Below are 16,990 nucleotides of genomic sequence, written 5' to 3' on the forward strand. Positions count from 1 at the left end.
CATCCGTGACATTCATTCATGTGCAGACTGGCTGTGGGAGGCGTGGCCAGTGAGCGTCTAGGAATATCCAGGAACTTCTTGCAGACTCAAACTTCATGAATTGGACTCTGACTTCTGATGGAACCGCTCGATTTACGCCCTCAACCTCTATCAAAATACCAATCAATCTTCAGCTCATCAGCTCAACTTCTGAGGCTCTGATCCAAACACTCAGGTGGACAGAGATGTGTCCTTCATTCAAGAAGACTTGTCCTTTGAGATGTCTTCTACTACAAACCTACACTGATGATATCACAGTGACCTGGTTTAACCTCTGACCTTTCTTCAGCAGACTTCTGTCCATCACTGAATCCCAGAGGTGGTTCCATGGACCTGTCACTCTTCATGGACACACAGCTGGGTACAGGAGAGTCTGCCCTCTGCTGGTGAACTCTATAAACACAGCATTGACAACACAACAGAGGATTGAAGCAGATAAGTTACCATGCTCTCTGTCGGTGTGGGTGTGTGTGTGTGTCATAGTAGCATTTTAATAGCATTTTTAATAGCATTTTAATAGCAGATTTGTCTTTAAATGTGTTCAGTGGTTTGTTGAAGTAAAACGGCGTCAGCTAAAAGGAGCTAAAGGCTAAATACAGGAAGTTTGTGTTTTGATACCAACGTTATTACATCACATATTTTCTCTCTCTCTCTCAAGTTACCATGCTGTGTGTGTGTGTGTGTGTGTGTCTTTAAATGTGTTCAGTGGTTTGTTGGTACATTTCTGTTCAGTTTGTGACTCCAGTTAAACTCATCTACACCCTTATGAAGGATTCACTCTTTTATGTTGAAAGGGAAGTAAAACGCTGTCAGCTAACAGGAGCTAAAGGCTAAATACAGGAAGTTTGTGTTTTGATACAGGCACATCAGATATTTTCTGTCTCTCTCTCTGTGCTCCCCCCCCTTACTTTTTGTGTGAGTGTCCAGGTTCATGACTGAAGTCTGGAGGTCTTTCACGCTTGTTGTTCAGGTTGTTATCTTCATCACCATAAACACTCATCTTCACCACACTACAGAGAGGGAAACACACAATAACGATAAGCTTTATTTGTATATCAGCTTTCATACAGAGACGCAACAATGTGCAGGAGTGTATAAAGCAGAGGTGGGGAACCTCCAAGGCCGTTGGGTCCGGCCCGCGAGCGGATCCGGTCGCAATCTGGCCGCAATCCGGCGACCGGCAGATCGCTCCGCAAATTTCGAAGCGCGCCCGAAATTTGGCAACATGGCAAACAAAATGGCCCGCGATAGGAAAAGGTTCCCCACCCCTGGTATAAAGAGAACAAATACAGAAACTCTACAATACATATGAAACCAGAGGGAGCATTTAAGTACACACACACTCATATATATACGTATGAAAAACAAACTATGATCATTAAAATCATCGAATCAAACTCACGCTGCGTCACGTCTTCCTCTGCTGCTCTTCTTCGTCTGAACCAAAGTTATACTTTCTGTTTGACACACACACACCTGTGTGTGAGAGAGAGAGGGTCGCTTAGCACCATCTAATGGACAGGTTGTAGAAGTGTGGGTTGTTCTGTTGAACTTCATTTCAACCAGTAAAAGAGATAAATCACTGATTCTTGAGAGTCGGGACAAAACACTTTCTGAAATTTTTTTTTTGAAAATGTACACTATATTGATTAGAGTTATATATTCATGTAGATTAAGATCTGTGCTATTTAACCATGTAAAGGTGCAGGCTGGAGGTTAAAACACATTTTTAATAAATTCACATGTTTACCTTGTTTAAACTTGATTTGTGTCAACTACGTCAGACACACTAAAAGTATATATTTATATAATTATAATAGCCCAACAAGAATCTTAAGTTCTGATGTATGTTGTAATAGTGTTTAGTTACTCTTATACGCAATCAAATATAATATATAAACTAACGGCTTAATTTCACACTGTTATGAATACACAAATTTCTAAAAAATTGCATTTTCAAACTTTATCTTTTATTTTACCACTAAAGAAAAAAAATCCTTAAGGGAATAAGACACAAGAGGGTATAATATTGGCACATTAAGCGGTTATTGGTGGATTTGTCAACTCCGTCAGCTTACATGTCAACTCCGTCAGACATAAAACCTGACGGAGTTGACTCTGACGGAGTTTTATGAAGAAAAAAACAGAGCAGCTAGCTAGCTAGTTTTTTGGCTATTGCTAGCTATCTCAATAAAATACTTTCATTGAATCCAATATGGTTTATTAAAAGGTATCATAACAGAAAGATGGTGTTGACATGCTCCAGCTGTGACCATAGGAAAATTGACATTGTTCATCTAAAATATCAAAAAATGTCAAACAAACCAGACAATGTGTGGTATTGATGTATTCACCACAGCCAGGGGAATGAAAAGGGACCTTCAGGGATATAGCTGACCATGCTATTGCCTGATTTAATGAGGTTTATGACAAAATCTGACGGAGTTGACGGAAACAGAGGACACAACTTTGATAGGCAGATTTCTATGGAAAATATTTTTAGATGTTCATGGCATGCATTGTTTTACACATTCATAACCCATATGTTTGATTTGATATAAATGTTTTCACAATTGTAGAGGTTTTTAAAGATTTTGGGGGCTGGTGAATATTCTGAGGATGCTGAGGACAAGAGAAATAACATGGGCCGTCTAACCACTGGTCATACATTTAAACAAATAACCCTCAAAAAAGTAATTATCTATGCTAAAACAGAACATCAGTATTCACAATACCTTTAGATCTAACTTTGTGAGTATGTCAATCATTATTAATTAATTTATTTTTGATATAAATAAGACTTGTCTATGTGGGACATGTTTTGTCCCGACTCTCAAAAATCAGTGAAATAATAATAGAAATAAAGTCCTGATATACAGTGAGAGGTCTCTGGGGCCTTATTTGGTCTCGTAATTCTAGTGGACAGAATTCACATGTATGGTTTTTTTTCTGTTAAACCTGATTTATAAGTGATAAACTATGATTGAAATAAAGTCCTAATGCACAGCGAGATGTGTGTGTGTGTGTCAGTCCAGTCCAGTCTCATACTCATCGTGAAGCGATGGCGTCCAGAGTGTTAAAGGTTGTCATGTGCTCTTCTCTAACTTTTGAACTCCTCTGTTCTAAGGTGCTAAGATGTTTTTGAGAGGGTTTTTGCTGGCGACATGGATATGGACACATTCCAGGTCCTGTTGGTCTGTTCCATTCAGTAATACAGCGCACATGCAGCACATACAACAAGATCTTCCCTCAAAGGTTCATTTGGTGTGAAGGTCCTGCTCCTGCTTCTCCTGGCTGCTGCAGCTGCTGATGGTCGGTCTGTCTGTCCACCTGGGGAAATGTCCTGGTCCGTCTGTCCAGAGGGACTTTAACATCACACAGGTAAAGGGAAATGATGCTTCTGTTCATCTGTGAGGTGCAGAGGTAAACGGAGGAGGAGTGTCTTTGATGCTGTACTTTTCTGCTACTTCCTTGAAAATGTTCCAGTTTGGGAGAAATTCGACTTTTTGTCAGTCAGGTTGGAAAAGCAAATGTTGTTATTGACTGGGTGGATTAATCAATGATTTCCAGAGGCTCACCTATAACTTGTGATTTCCGTCCCTAGTAGAAATTCAGAAACTTCCTGTTGTATTTGAAAAAGGAAAGTGTGTTCAGGCCACGTACACGCTTCTCTACGATGGGGCCATCAAAGTTTGCAACGCAGTGCTGTAAGATTCTTTGTGTCCCTCTCTCTTCTGCTTCTCTCTCTTCCTTCATCCAAATGTTACCTTGTCATGTTTCTCTTTTGGGGGCTGGAATAGTGCTGCAAGCTGCTGGGTCTGAGTCAGAGTGACAAGTTGTGGCCCGGTCGTTTAGCTGCTTGTACCTTGATCTCTGCATGTTTGGATGAACTCCAGTGACCTGCAGATTTCATCTTCTGTTCTTCTCTCTGTGCAGGTCTAATGGTTGATACATATAAATACACAGGTGTCTGTTGTGGTCTTTAAAAAAAGAAAGAAATTATACGTATATTCGTAGTATTGTTTGATTTAACTTGGTGTGAGTAGGACTCTAAATGTAGTGTAAATAATGTGCTTTTATTGTGAAGTAACCCGGCGGAAGTGCTACACCTGTTCTCACTAGCTTAGCAGTAGTTTTGTGTTTGTCGTCTTTCCGGGTGAAGTTTGTTCCAGTCAAGCGTCATGTTGTTGAAGTTTGCCACGTTCGTTTCGTGTTTGCTGTTTGTTTCTTCTGCGCAGAGAAACGACAGTCCGATTATTGGTAAAAGAAAAAGTTCATTATTTAATCTTGGAGGCACAAACACGCGGCTCAAGCTAACGCAAAGTGTTAAGATCCCCCACTTAGCTAGCATGGCTGCTGCCCCTCCAACTCACTGAAACATGTGGAAGTTATCTTTGTTTCTCTCTTCTAAGGTGTTCTGGCTCAGGAAATGAACCCTCGGCTGAGTCTGAGTTCGTACATCGCTGCTCCTTATGTCAAGTTTGTGGAGTCAGCGGGGGCCAGAGTTGTTCCTGTCCTGTGAGAATGTTTTCACGTTCATCTCGTCACGTCTTTGTCCAATAACACTTCACTGTTAGTTTAGTTTGACTGCTAAACATATTCTTCTGTTCTGCAGGATCAACCAGACAGCGGAGGAGTACAAGTCAGTCTTCAGCTCCATTAATGGGTAAACTTATTTCCGTCCAAGTGTGTTGTTGTTGTGTGCTAAGTTATTGGACCATGAGTCACATTTACGTGTGTAAGATCAGATTCTTACACACTTAAGGATCTGGGATTCTCCACATTTTCAACATTGTCTTTTCTTTTTCTCTTTCTCTTGTTTTCTTGGGGGCTGAGCGGAGGGTGGAGTGTTAGAGCTCATACAAGACTGTAACTAGTGAATTTGTACAACCAAAGAAGTCTATTTTGTGGTTCAGGAATAATAAATTTTACTTTTCATTTAAGAAGCTGTGTGGGTCTAAAGTGTCTTTTGTTCCTGATAAATGTACAAACACCTTTCTGCTGTTTCATTCTAAACCCCGATGCATTTCAAGGAGACGTCACCATGAAGCAGCTGGGAAATGTTACAGATCAACCACAAACTAAATGAGTTGAGGCCACAGACTGCAGCTGTGTGTGTGTGTGTGTGTGTGTGTGTGTGTGTGTGAGAGAGAGAAGCACTCAAATCACTGGCAGGGAGAGTAGAGGTGCGCTTCATGACGTATTCCCTTGAGTTTGTGAAAGTGTCAATTCCGGTGAAACGTCTCCGTCTCTGAAGATCAGACAGCGGTCCAAGAGGTCGCCTGAGGTCGTCCAGTGTAAGGTGACTTTCTCTTGAGTCACTTTAATAATCACATATTCCACCAAACCAAAGGTTCTTGATCTACAGTGTGTAGTTGTGTGTAGTTGCTGTATGCCTTAAGGAGCTAAGATCATCCGGTTTTCCTTATCCTTATTTCAGCAGATTGTTCTGTGGAGGTCTCTGCTGGCGTGGTGGATATGAAGACATTCCAGGTACTGTGTGTCTCTTACATTCAGTGCTGCAGCATCTCTAACACATTTGAAATGATATTGAACATGTTCAGAGAACTCCAGCGTGTGTGTGTGTGTGTGTGTGTGTGTGTGTGTGTGTGTGTGTGTGTGTGTCAGCAGCGTCTGTCTCCATCAGGGCCAGTCTGACTGTCACAGCTGGAGCTCTGCTTTAGAACGACAAGCTACAGAAACATAGAAACAACACTGAGTCCAGGGCTGGAGAACCTGCGGCTCTTTGCCTGCTGACGTGCGTCTCGGCTCGAGTGCTCATATATTATAATTCTATGTATCAATTTGCGCAGACGGTTGAGGTTTCTTCATTTATTCAGTCATACAGGAGAGATGCATCACACGTCTCTCTGAATACATGCACTTCTTCCTACATCAAACATGTTTTTTATATAGGAGTGTATCAGGGTGGCTGCCTTTCCATTGTTCTATTGTTAACCCTGGCTACTGTGGTGGAAATTCACCTTAGGCATCAAGACAATAGAGAAGACTCTGGAGTAAACAGAAGAATCAGTTTATTCCTTTGCTCCGCAGTGGGTCAGTTCTGGTTGTTAGACAGAAAGACCAAGATACAATACATGATAGGATTTCTTATACGGGCAAAAGTAAATAAGTGGGATGGTTCCAGAGCGTCAGAGGCGCCTCTGGGTGTCCACCACTCCCAGTCACAGCACAGAGATACACAGGCGCCTCTACGGACCCGAGGCCAGAGAGTACGACAACAGGCACAATGGAAGCCTAAACAATTTCCAGGTTTATATGTAACAGGTGAAGACACACACATCATACACACTGTAGGTTTTGATTTGATTAACAAAACACATTTTATTGATTATTAAATGCTTGATCATTGATGATTATATTTGATCAATTAAACACATTTGATTTGTTATTGATACATACACACAGTTACCTTCGTAACCGTGTCACAGTGACCTGCCAAGACATAATGTCTCTTCCTCTCTGATGATGGATGAATGATTCTGGTAAAACAATCATGCCAAGAACAAACTGTGTCCTTCCTTTCTAATAATGATCACTTACATACAAATAAGTGGAAGCCAAGAACATAAGGTTCTCTTACATAATAACTCAAATATTGTCATGGATATAGAACATTTTCTCCCACACTCACAGCTTTTACTTTTGATGCACAGATTTTCTTATAACATCTAAAGTATTTGCTATATTTGGCAATATAAAGACAAAAAGCTGCTCCTAAGTGACCCCTAAGTGACTGAGCATCAAGGAAGGAAACATCTCCCCTCCCCCCCCGCCCCCCATCACCTCCCTCTCTCCCCCACCCATCTCTCTCCCCCCCTCTCTCCCTCCCCTCTCTGTCTTTCTCTCTCTCACTCCCCTCTCCCCCTTACTCTCTCTCTCTCTCTCCCCCCTCTCTCTCTTCATTCAACATTTAGTCCTGCACAGCTGTTTGATTGTTGCTGATTTCTGTATTTGATCTCTTTAGCTGAATATATTCTGCACTTATGATTCTCCACTGAGGTCTAAACCATCATCATCCTCATCTCTCCCTCCTCCTCAGGCCTCTGTCAGTAAATGAGGATGATGCATTTGGGACAGGATCCAGCAGAACATGTCAAACATCTGAACTCCATCTGTAAATATGTCTGAAGAGCAACAAATCTATTCTCAGACTTTTTGCTGAGTTTGTGGTTTGTGAAGAGAAAAAGCATCAAGAACAAATCTGATGAAAGAAGAGATTTTAACTGCTAAACACTTTGCTGTACATGACATCATCATCAAAACAGCTTCAAGTCGTCAATCAAAGCCCAAATGACTTTAGACTTTAGACTAATTGAAAAGGGACTCAGAAATTCTCTTAATTCTTTCTTTCTTGCTCCACACTTTCATTCTTTCCTTTTCACAGGTTTGATGGGAGAGACAGAGAGAGAGAGAGAGGAGAGAGAGAGAGAGAGAGAGAGAGGGAGACAGAGAGACAGAGAGGGAGAGAGAGAACACACTTCCTGTATTTAGCCGTTTCAGAGTGTATATATATGTTAAGTGTTTGTATGTGTGTGTGATAGAGAGAGTGCGTGTGAGTGAGTTTGTACGAGTGTGAGTGTGTGTGAGAAAGACAGTGTGTGTGAGTGTGTGTCCTACGGATCACACAGAGTCACTGATGAACCATGTGACTCCCTGAACACCCTGAACGGGCTGATCCCCCAGCACCTACAGAACCCAAACCTAGCATAGAGAGGTTGAGGATCCTGGAATCAATCTTCAGCTCATCAGCTCAACTTCTGAGGCTCTGATCCAAACACTCAGGTGGACAGAGACGTGTCCTTCATTCAAGAAGACCTGTCCTTTGAGATGTCTTCTACTACAAAACTACACTGATGATATCACAGTGATCTGGTTTAGCCTCTGACCTTTCTTCAGCAGACTTCTGTCCATCACTGAAGTTCATAGGTGGACCCATGGACCAGTCACTCTTCATGGACACACAGCTGGGTACAGGAGAGTCTGCCCTCTGCTGGTGAACTCTATAAACACAGCATTGACAACACAACAGAGGATTGTAGCAGAAGGCCATGAGGTCAAATGTGAGAAAGTCAAGTCAATTTTATTTCTCCAGCCCAACATCACATCCAAAGTCTCAAAGGGCTTTACAGACCCACAACATCAGGAACATGGTTGAACTCTTCCCAGACTGGAGCTGTGCCTCCTCTGACTTCTAATGGCGACGCCTGATTCCCCCTCAACCTTTGTACTTCAGTCAGTCAGTCAGATAAGATAAGAGTCTTTATTGTCTAGAGCAGTGATTCTCAAACTGTGGTATGCGTACCACCGGTGGTATACGGAGGTACGCGGAAAAAATGTAAATGCCGACTTAAAATAAATGTTTGCACACGGCACACTACTACCCCTTACCAGTACTGGCGCCGTTAGCTGACTATTACAGGCTAAACTTAACTGTGATGGCAAGGTGGTGAGCAGAGATAGAGGAAAAAAAGTATGAGCGGTCCAAATCCTTAAGTCGTAGCTCCAGAGGGGAACTAAAAGGAAGAAGTCTGCGGGTCAGGAGGAGAATATTTTAAACAGCCTGAACGACGGTGAACGGAGTGCGAACGTTAGCAACAACATAAGTAGTGTGAAGTGTCCACAGCACCGGTAGCTGGCTGCAAAAAGCGAAAAACAATACGGAAAAATGCGGAGCGGAGGACGAGCCAAAGCCACAGTGTGTGTGTATGTGGTAGTGATCTCAGCAATGAGTCCATGAAACCTTCGCATCTCAAACGGCATCTTACAACAAAACACACAATGCTGAAAGACAAACCAGTGGAGTTTTTTGTACGCAAACGTGATGAACTGAGGCAGTCCAAATGCGCAATTCAGTTCCGTGGTGCACCTGTGGTTAAAGCGCAGGAGGCTTCTTATCGTGCCCAGCCTCCGCATAGTGAAAGCAGGTAAGCCTCACACAATTGGTGAACAGCTGTGTTTACCATTAGCAAAAGAGATGGTACACATTATGTGTGGAGAGAAGATCGCCAAACAGTTAAATCTGGTGCCACTTTCAAATGACACTGTCGCGGAGAATAGGAGCCATGGCAGATGACGGTAAGAAGACACTGGTTGAACGCATTAAAAATAGTCGCTATTATTCCATCGAACTGGACGAGACTACTGAAGATGCAGGTTTGGCCAATTTGCTTCTTTATGTCAGATATGAGCATGATGGTGCAGCTTAGGAGGACTTTCTGTTCTGTCAGGTTTATAGGAGTTATAAATAGTTGCGTGCGTGCGTGCGTGCGTGTTTGTATGTGTGCGTGCGTGTTTGTATGCATGCGTGTTGTTATTAATGTTCTCACATGCTGTGTGTGTGTGTGTGTGTGTGTGAAAGGGACTGCCCCATATAGGAGAGTTGTTCATATCAGGAAGTTCTAGTACCACTTTGTACAATGTGGCTGTGACTGACAAAGGTCAAATTAAATAATATTCTGATGAGGAATAAATTTGCTTCCAGTGTGTATTTTGCATAGCAGCTGAATAGGGTTGGTACTTGGAGAGCCAAATATTTTCTGAGGGGGTACCCGATGTAAAAAGTTTGAGAACCACTGTTCTAGAGGGCTATGAAATGTGGACAGTCCAGTCCAGTATCTGCATCTGTTTATAAACTAACATTCAGTCGCTCCATGCAGAGAAGGATCAGAACTCCACTCACCTGTGCTCATCATCATAATGACCCCCCCCCCCACCCCCTTACTGTGTGTGTGAGGGTCCAGGTTCATGACTGAAGTCTGGAGGTCCCTCATCTTCATCACCACAAACACTCATCTTCACCACACTACAGAGAGGGACACACACACACACACACACACACACAATAACGATAAGCTTTATTCAGTGGCGACCCGTCAGGGCCAGTAAGGCCTAAACATCATCAGAATATAAATGTAATTTTGATTTTTTTTTTTTTCACAAATATGTATTTAATTTTTCCCCGTAGTCTATTCTCTTCATTTAAAAGCTTCCGTCTTGGTTGCGCTGCTTCCAGCCTCATAACAAAAGACGGAGGGGGCTGGGCTTCATTTCATAGCTTTTATCCAATCATATTTCAGCCTTAATGCGTTGCCAGATTCCATGAAATCTGCCCTTAGGCCTTCAGAATCAACAGTGCTGGCCCCTGTAGCTTAAAGTCAACGCAAACGAAACTGTGGCGTTAACCAATCAGATTTCGAGTTGGCTTCTACGGGCCTTCTAGCAGGCGTAGGATAACGTCAGCACATGGACGTCTTTTGATTGGATACGCACTATTGAGAGGCAGAGCTAGGCAGACCTAGCTAATTGAACTTGAATTAGCTAGTTTGTGTAGATTTCTACAAGGACAAGCTGTTTTTAATTAATTTACAATGGCTTAAGGAGGAGAAGAGTACGATGTTGTGGCAGATATAATTACAACGCCATTTTCGCAACGAACTTTTCAACGAAAACTAGCCATTGTGAAAAGAGAACGGGCAACCCCGACGACAGCGAGCCTCTTACAGCGGGGGAAAGGGTTTGTCCGCTACTTTCAAATCACTAACTACGAGCGGTACCCCTGGCTCACAGCCTCTGAGAGGCACTGCAAATTGTACTGCTGGGAATGCCTGCTATTTGCAACTGATCGATGTGGTGTTTGGCGCCTCACTGGATTTGCAAACTTGAGTTGTCTAACCAAGGCAGCAACGAAACATCAAAGCACGGCTGGACACTTACAAGCAATGTTGCTTTGGAAATCTTTGGGGACACCCGAGTGGATCTACAGCTCAACGAACAGGTGCGCGGGGAAACGGAGCTCCACAACGAAGGGGTGAGCAAAAATAGAGAAATATTGAAAAGACTGATTGAATGTGTCCTGTTTTTTGGGTAAACCGGAACTTTCATTTAGAGGACACGATAAAAACAGAAGTCCTAGGTGTGAAATGCTCGGACCGCCACTGGCTTTATTTGTATATCAGCTTTCATACAGAGACACAACAATGTGCAGGAGTGTATAAAGAGAACAAATACAGAAACTCCACAATACATATGAAACCACAGGGAGCATAAAAGTACACACACACACACACACACAAACATATATATGAATACACCCATACACGCCGAACACACACACACACGTGAAAAACAAACTATGATCCATTAAATCATCGAATCAAACTCAAACTCACGCTGCGTCACGTCTTCCTCTGCTGCTCTTCCTCATCTGAACCAAAGTTCACTTTCTGTTTTGACAGTACGTGTGTGTCTGTGTTTGCCGCTTAGCACCATCTAGTGGACAGGTTGTAGAAGTGTCGTTTCTTCTGTTGAACTTCATTTCAATAAGTTAAATAGATGCTGGAAATTAAGTCCTAATGAACGTTCTTCTTCTCTGGTGTCGATCTATTATTGAAAAAGTTTCCTCATCTTTATCTCTGTGTGTCTTCCCAGTTACTCCCTACAGTCCATACTGGGTGCTGAGTACAGATTACTCCAGCCTGTCCGTCGTGTACTCGTGCTACGACATCCTCCATATCTTCCACGTGGAGTACGCCCGGATCCTGGGCTGCGCTCCATTCCTGCCGCACGAGACGGCGGATTACGCCTGCCAGCTGCTGATGAACGAGGGAATCGACCTGTTCAAGATGAGGGACACCGACCAAACGGGCTGCAAGGATTAGCAGCGATTCCAACACGAGTCCAGTCTAGCCTTGTGGGTAGATGAACACAGGATGATGTCCCAGCAGACACTGAAGGCTCAGGAGGTTCAGCTGGAACTTTAAGAGTCCGGTTCAAATCCCCAAACCTGGTATGAGTCCATTCAGTTCACTTGAACGAGTTAGACTTTTAAATCAGAACCACTCACTTTGATTATTGATTATTGATGACATCATTTGCAAAAACAGTTTTTAGAGACTAAATGCTTAGGAGGGTTTTTTCTTTTGTGTTTATTTACACTGGAATCATTCAGTAAATGGTCTGAATGAATAGAAAGACAAACACCTGTGTCCATATGTGTCCTAAAGTGAACTGAGCTCACATGCAGAGAAACATCTGGCTCTACATTTAAAAGTGGATCTTATCTCATTTATTCTTCATCACTTTGACCGTTTATAATCTGCAGCAAAGAGAGTTAAGGATGTCAAACATCTGAACTCCATCTGTAAATATGTCTGAAGAGCAACAAATCTATTCTCAGACTTTTTGCTGAGTTTGTGGTTTGTGGAGAGAAAAAGCATGGTGTTTGAGAGTGTGTGTGTGTCTTACAGATCACACAGAGTCACTGAAGAACTATGTGACCCCCCGATCCACCAGAACCCAAACCCAGCATAGAGAGGTTGAGTGAATGTGGTGGTGAAGGTGTAGAGGTGGATCAGTGTGTGAGAGACTCTGTAGAACGACAGAGTGCCAGCAGGACAGTCCAGATACACTCCTACTCTGTGAGGGTCAGAGGAGGACACAGGGACACTGAGGGGCGTTAGGCTGTCATTGTGACGGACAGAGTAACCATAATGATAAGAGCAGCTCAGACTCCAGGACTGATTATTATTTCCTCCAAACTCACTATCTCTTCTGCTTCCTTTCCTCCTGATTCCTCTGTAACTCACTGATATTTGAACGTCTCCTCTGCACTCCACCTCCCAGTAACAGAGACCAGTCAGACCATTTCTACTCAGCAGCTGAGGCCTGAGATCAAACCTCTCTGGATGATCAGGATGTGGCTGCTCCTCTCTCACATGTGTCACCTTCCTGTTGTTGTCAGACAGTTTGAGGTCTCTGTTCGCTGTGTTTGGGTCCAGTTCCAGTTCACAAACATCTGATGGACAGAAAAAGACACAAACAGCAGCAGTTTATCATCAAACACAGCTGCTGCCTTTATTATTCACTCATTTATGCACTACTGCACTTTGTCCTCTGACTCACTGTCACTTTCTACTGACACACCTTTGATATCTAAATACTCAATCAATAACAAGCCTGTCTTTGTTTTCATGCTCACAGATATCAGATCTAAACAGGAAAACACACCTGATTTGATTTTCCTGTTTGATCACAAATCAATGTGAACAAAACAACAAGAATCTGAAAGTTTCCCTCAACACCGTCATCAATGTTTGGATTTAGAAAACAAATCCAACCATCAACTAATGATCCATTTCAATATCAATCAATCCACCACTTTTCTTAGGAATTCCCAGCTTGTTTCCTCTCCTAATCTTTCTAATAGAACTTTTATGTAAGCAGGTCCAAATGTCTGGGCCAAGAAAGCAGCATCACACAGGCAGACATGAGAACAAACAAGAGAAACTATCAACTGTTCTGTCACAGTCACACCTCCATCTGGATGGAGAGCATCTGGATGAGCAACAGACGCAATCACAAGTCCTTTAGAAGGGAAACTAACTCCAGAAGAAAGCGGCTTAGATCATTTCAAGTCTTTGTCGAAGTTGTTCCAAGTGGAGGAGCAGCGAACTTCAGCGCAGAACGATGCTAGCAGCTACTTTGACCAACAAACTCATCGTGAACATTACATTACATTACGATCATTTATCCAAAGCGACTTACATTACCACCTTTCGCAGAGAGGGGAGCAATTGAGGGTTCGGTGCCTTGCTCAGGGGCACCTCGGCCTCGAACCGGCGACCCTCCGGTTCCCAAGCGGAAGCACTACCCACTGAGCCACTGCCTCCCTGAACCACAACAGACGGAGCTCCGGCTCTGACAGCGCCACACTCAGGATTTACTGCGCATTGTGAGGCAGAGCGTCACATTCCTCGACTCTAAAGCAGTGGTTCCCAAAGTGGGGGGCGGGGGGACGAGGAAAGGCAGATGAAGGAGGCAATACTTCTTGGTATGGCAGCAGAAGAATGAGCGATTCCCCTCTGCTAGGTAGGAGAGCCATGGCCACACTCCTTCCTTTTGCCACATCCTACCTATGTGAGCCTCAATCAAAACCAAATCCAGGTGGAAGCTGGACATTGAAACTGAACTAAGAGTGTCAGTCTGACAGCTGCAACCCCGATTACAAAAGATGCACAAAGCGAGCCCACAGCAGTCACTGAGAAGATGTGGGGATGAAGCTGTCATTAGTGCAAAGACAAGGAAATATTCTTATCTACTAAAGGGAGCGCTGCAGAAAAAGTTTGGGGACCACTGCAATAAAGTATCTCTGCATTATTTGGATCTGGCACAAAATAGATTCCAGAGCTTTGGTCTGAGGAATCAAAGTCACATCAAACTTACATTTCCTCAGACCGGCTTTGATCCTCTGCTGTCCACCATGATCCATCCTGCAGGAAGAGACGCACGCACGCACGCACGCACGCACGCACGCACGCACGCACGCACGCACGCACGCACGCACGCACGCACGCACGCACGCACGCACGCACGCACGCACGCACGCACGGACACACACACACACAGCAGCACATTATTGATTTTTGATTTGGAGACAGAGTTTTTCCCTTCAACCCACAGGGAGTCTGTCCACACCTGAGTGTCCACTCTGTAGTTGTGTCCTTACCTGAGAGTGTCCAGTCTCCAGCGTGGACTGTCCAGTCCAGCAGACAGCAGCTTCTCTCCTGCCTCTCCTGGATGGTTGTAGCTCAGGTCCAGCTCTCTCAGACTGGAGGGATTGGAGCTCAGAGCTGAGGCCAGAGAAGCACAGCCTTCCTGTGTGATCATACAACCTGACAGCCTGAGAGAGAGAGAGAGAGAGAGAGAGGTGGGGAGAGAGAGAGGGGGGGAGAGAGAGAGGGGGGAGAGAGAGCAATGGAAAGAGAGAGACAGACAGAGAGAGAGAGAGAGAGAGAGAGAGGTGGGGAGAGAGAGAGGGGGGGAGATAGAGCAATGGAGAGAGAGAGACAGACAGAGAGAGAGTGGGAGAGAGGGAGAGAGAGAGAGGGGGGAGAGGGAGAGAGAGGGCGGGGAAGACAGAAACAAAAACACAGAGAGAGAGAGAGAGAGAGAGAGAGAGAGAGAATGGGAGTTTGGTCAATCATGGTGCAGACTGGAGCTCAAATCTCCTCCAGGAAACAGAAAGGTCTCAGTGATGTTTGCATCAGGACTTCTTTAGCAGGAACATTTAAATGGTCACTGACACAAAGAGCAGAGTCCTGACCTGAGAGTCTCCAGCTGACAGTGAGGACTCTCCAGTCCAGCAGACAGCAGCTTCACTCCTGAGTCCTGCAGGTCATTGTTACTCAGGTCCAGGTCTCTCAGACTGGAGGACTGGGAGCAGAGGACTGAGGATAGAGCTTCACAGCTTCTCTCTGACAGATTACAGCAACTGAGCCTGAAAATGAAAAGTGGAACATTTTATTTCTGTTTCCTAAAATGATCCAAATCTTTGTGTGTCTCCACACTTACAGAGTTTTCCTGGAGGCTTTGACCACTGGCAGCAGCCTGAGAAGAGCCTCCTCTGAAGCAGAGTATTTCTTCAGGTCAAACACATCCAGATCTTCCCCTGATGACAGTAAGATGAAGGCCACAGCAGACCACTGAGCAGGGGACGGTGTGAACATGGAGAGACGTCCTGAGCTCAGGTACTCTTGGATGTCCTTCACTAGAGAAAGATTCTTCAGCTCACTCAGACAGTGGAACAGATTGATGCTTCTCTCTGCAGTGACTTTCTGATTGATCTTCTCCTTGATGTACTTGACTGTTTCCTTGTTGGTCTTTGAGCTCCTTCCTGTCTCTTTCAGGAGACCCTTTAAGAGAGTCTGATTGGTCTGCAGTGAAAGACCCAAAAGGAAACGAAGAAACAAGTCCAGGTGTCCATTTGGACTCTGTAAGGCCTCGTCCACTGCACTCTGGTGGAGACGTGTTAGTGACCGAGAGGTTGGTTGATCTTCTAACAGCAGGTTGACTCCAGAGTTGATGAATGTCAGATGGACATAAAGAGCAGCCAGAAACTCCTGGACGCTCAGATGGATGAAGCAGAACACCTGGTCCTGGTACAGTCCCCTCTCCTCTTTAAAGACCTGTGTGAACACTCCTGAGTACACTGAGGCTGCTGTGATGTCCATGCCACACTCTGTCAGGTCTGACTCATAGAAGATCAGGTTTCCTTTCTGCAGCTGATCAAAAGCCAGTTTTCCCAGAGACTCCATCATCTTCCTGCTCTCTGTATTCCAGAGTGGATCTGTCTCTGCTCCTCCATCATACTTGATGTTCTTCACTTTGGTCTGAACCACCAGGAAGTGGATGTACATCTCAGTCAGGGTCTTGGGCAGCTCTTCTCTCTCTATGGTCTTCATCATCATGTCCTCCAGAACTGTGGCGGTGATCCAGCAGAAGACTGGAATGTGGCACATGATGTGGAGGCTTCGTGAGGTCTTGATGTGGGAGATGATGCTGTTGGCTTGCTCATCATCTCTGAGTCTCTTCCTGAAGTACTCCTCCTTCTGAGGGTCAGTGAACCCTCTGACCTCTGTCACCATGTCCACGCTCTCAGCAGGGATCTGATTGGCTGCTGCAGGTCTTGTGGTGATCCAGAGGCCAGCAGATGGAAGCAGGTTCCCCCTGATGAGGTTTGTCAGCAGAACATCCACTGAGGTGGACTCTCTAACATCGGTCAGGATCTCACCTTTGTGGAAGTCCAGAGGAAGTCGACACTCATCCAGACCGTCCAGGATGAAGACGACCCGAAAGTCTTCAAAGCTGCAGATTCCTGCTTCTTTGGTTTCAGTAAAGAAGAGATGAAGAAGCTCCACCAAGCTGAACTTTCTCCCTCTCAGCACATTCAGCTCTCTGAAGGTGAATGGAAATGTGAGCTGGATGTTCTGGTGGGCTTTGCCTTCAGCCCAGTCCAGAGTGAACTTCTGTGTTAAGAGGGTTTTCCCGATGCCAGCCACGCCCGTTGTCATCAGTGTTCTGACTGGCTGATCTCTTCCAGGTGAGGCTTTAAAGATGTCTTCACATCTGATTGTTGTTTCTGCTCTCTGTG

The 16,990-nt window shown here is 44.4% G+C and overlaps 1 protein-coding gene, 1 long non-coding RNA gene and 1 pseudogene across 13 annotated transcripts in view; 1 reads left to right on the forward strand and 2 right to left on the reverse strand.

Annotated features, from left to right (window-relative positions):
* Positions 1-16,990, reverse strand: part of LOC143016221 (uncharacterized) — a 93,790-nt gene that overhangs the window by 41,317 nt on the left and 35,483 nt on the right. For all 12 annotated transcript variants that reach the window (XM_076170449.1, XM_076170450.1, XM_076170447.1 and 9 more), the window contains 3 exons: positions 7,950-8,063; positions 948-1,049; positions 319-432 (listed from right to left, as the gene is read on the reverse strand). In XM_076170449.1, coding sequence (XP_076026564.1) covers positions 319-432; positions 948-1,049; positions 7,950-8,063 — 330 coding nt within the window. The remainder of the gene's footprint in view (positions 1-318; positions 433-947; positions 1,050-7,949; positions 8,064-16,990) is intronic.
* LOC143016231 (uncharacterized) lies at positions 3,961-4,986 on the forward strand. The gene is made up of 2 exons (XR_012965494.1): positions 3,961-4,557; positions 4,655-4,986. It is a non-coding gene; the product is annotated as an uncharacterized LOC143016231 (long non-coding RNA).
* LOC143016209 (NACHT, LRR and PYD domains-containing protein 3-like) overlaps positions 7,572-16,990 on the reverse strand; it is a 28,198-nt pseudogene continuing 18,779 nt past the window's right edge.

The sequence above is a fragment of the Genypterus blacodes genome, unplaced genomic scaffold, assembly GCF_046128005.1.
Source record: "Genypterus blacodes isolate CSIRO-AG114 ecotype Tasmania unplaced genomic scaffold, CSIRO-AGI_Gbla_v1 ptg000218l_1, whole genome shotgun sequence".
Classification (NCBI taxonomy): Eukaryota; Metazoa; Chordata; class Actinopteri; order Ophidiiformes; family Ophidiidae; genus Genypterus; species Genypterus blacodes.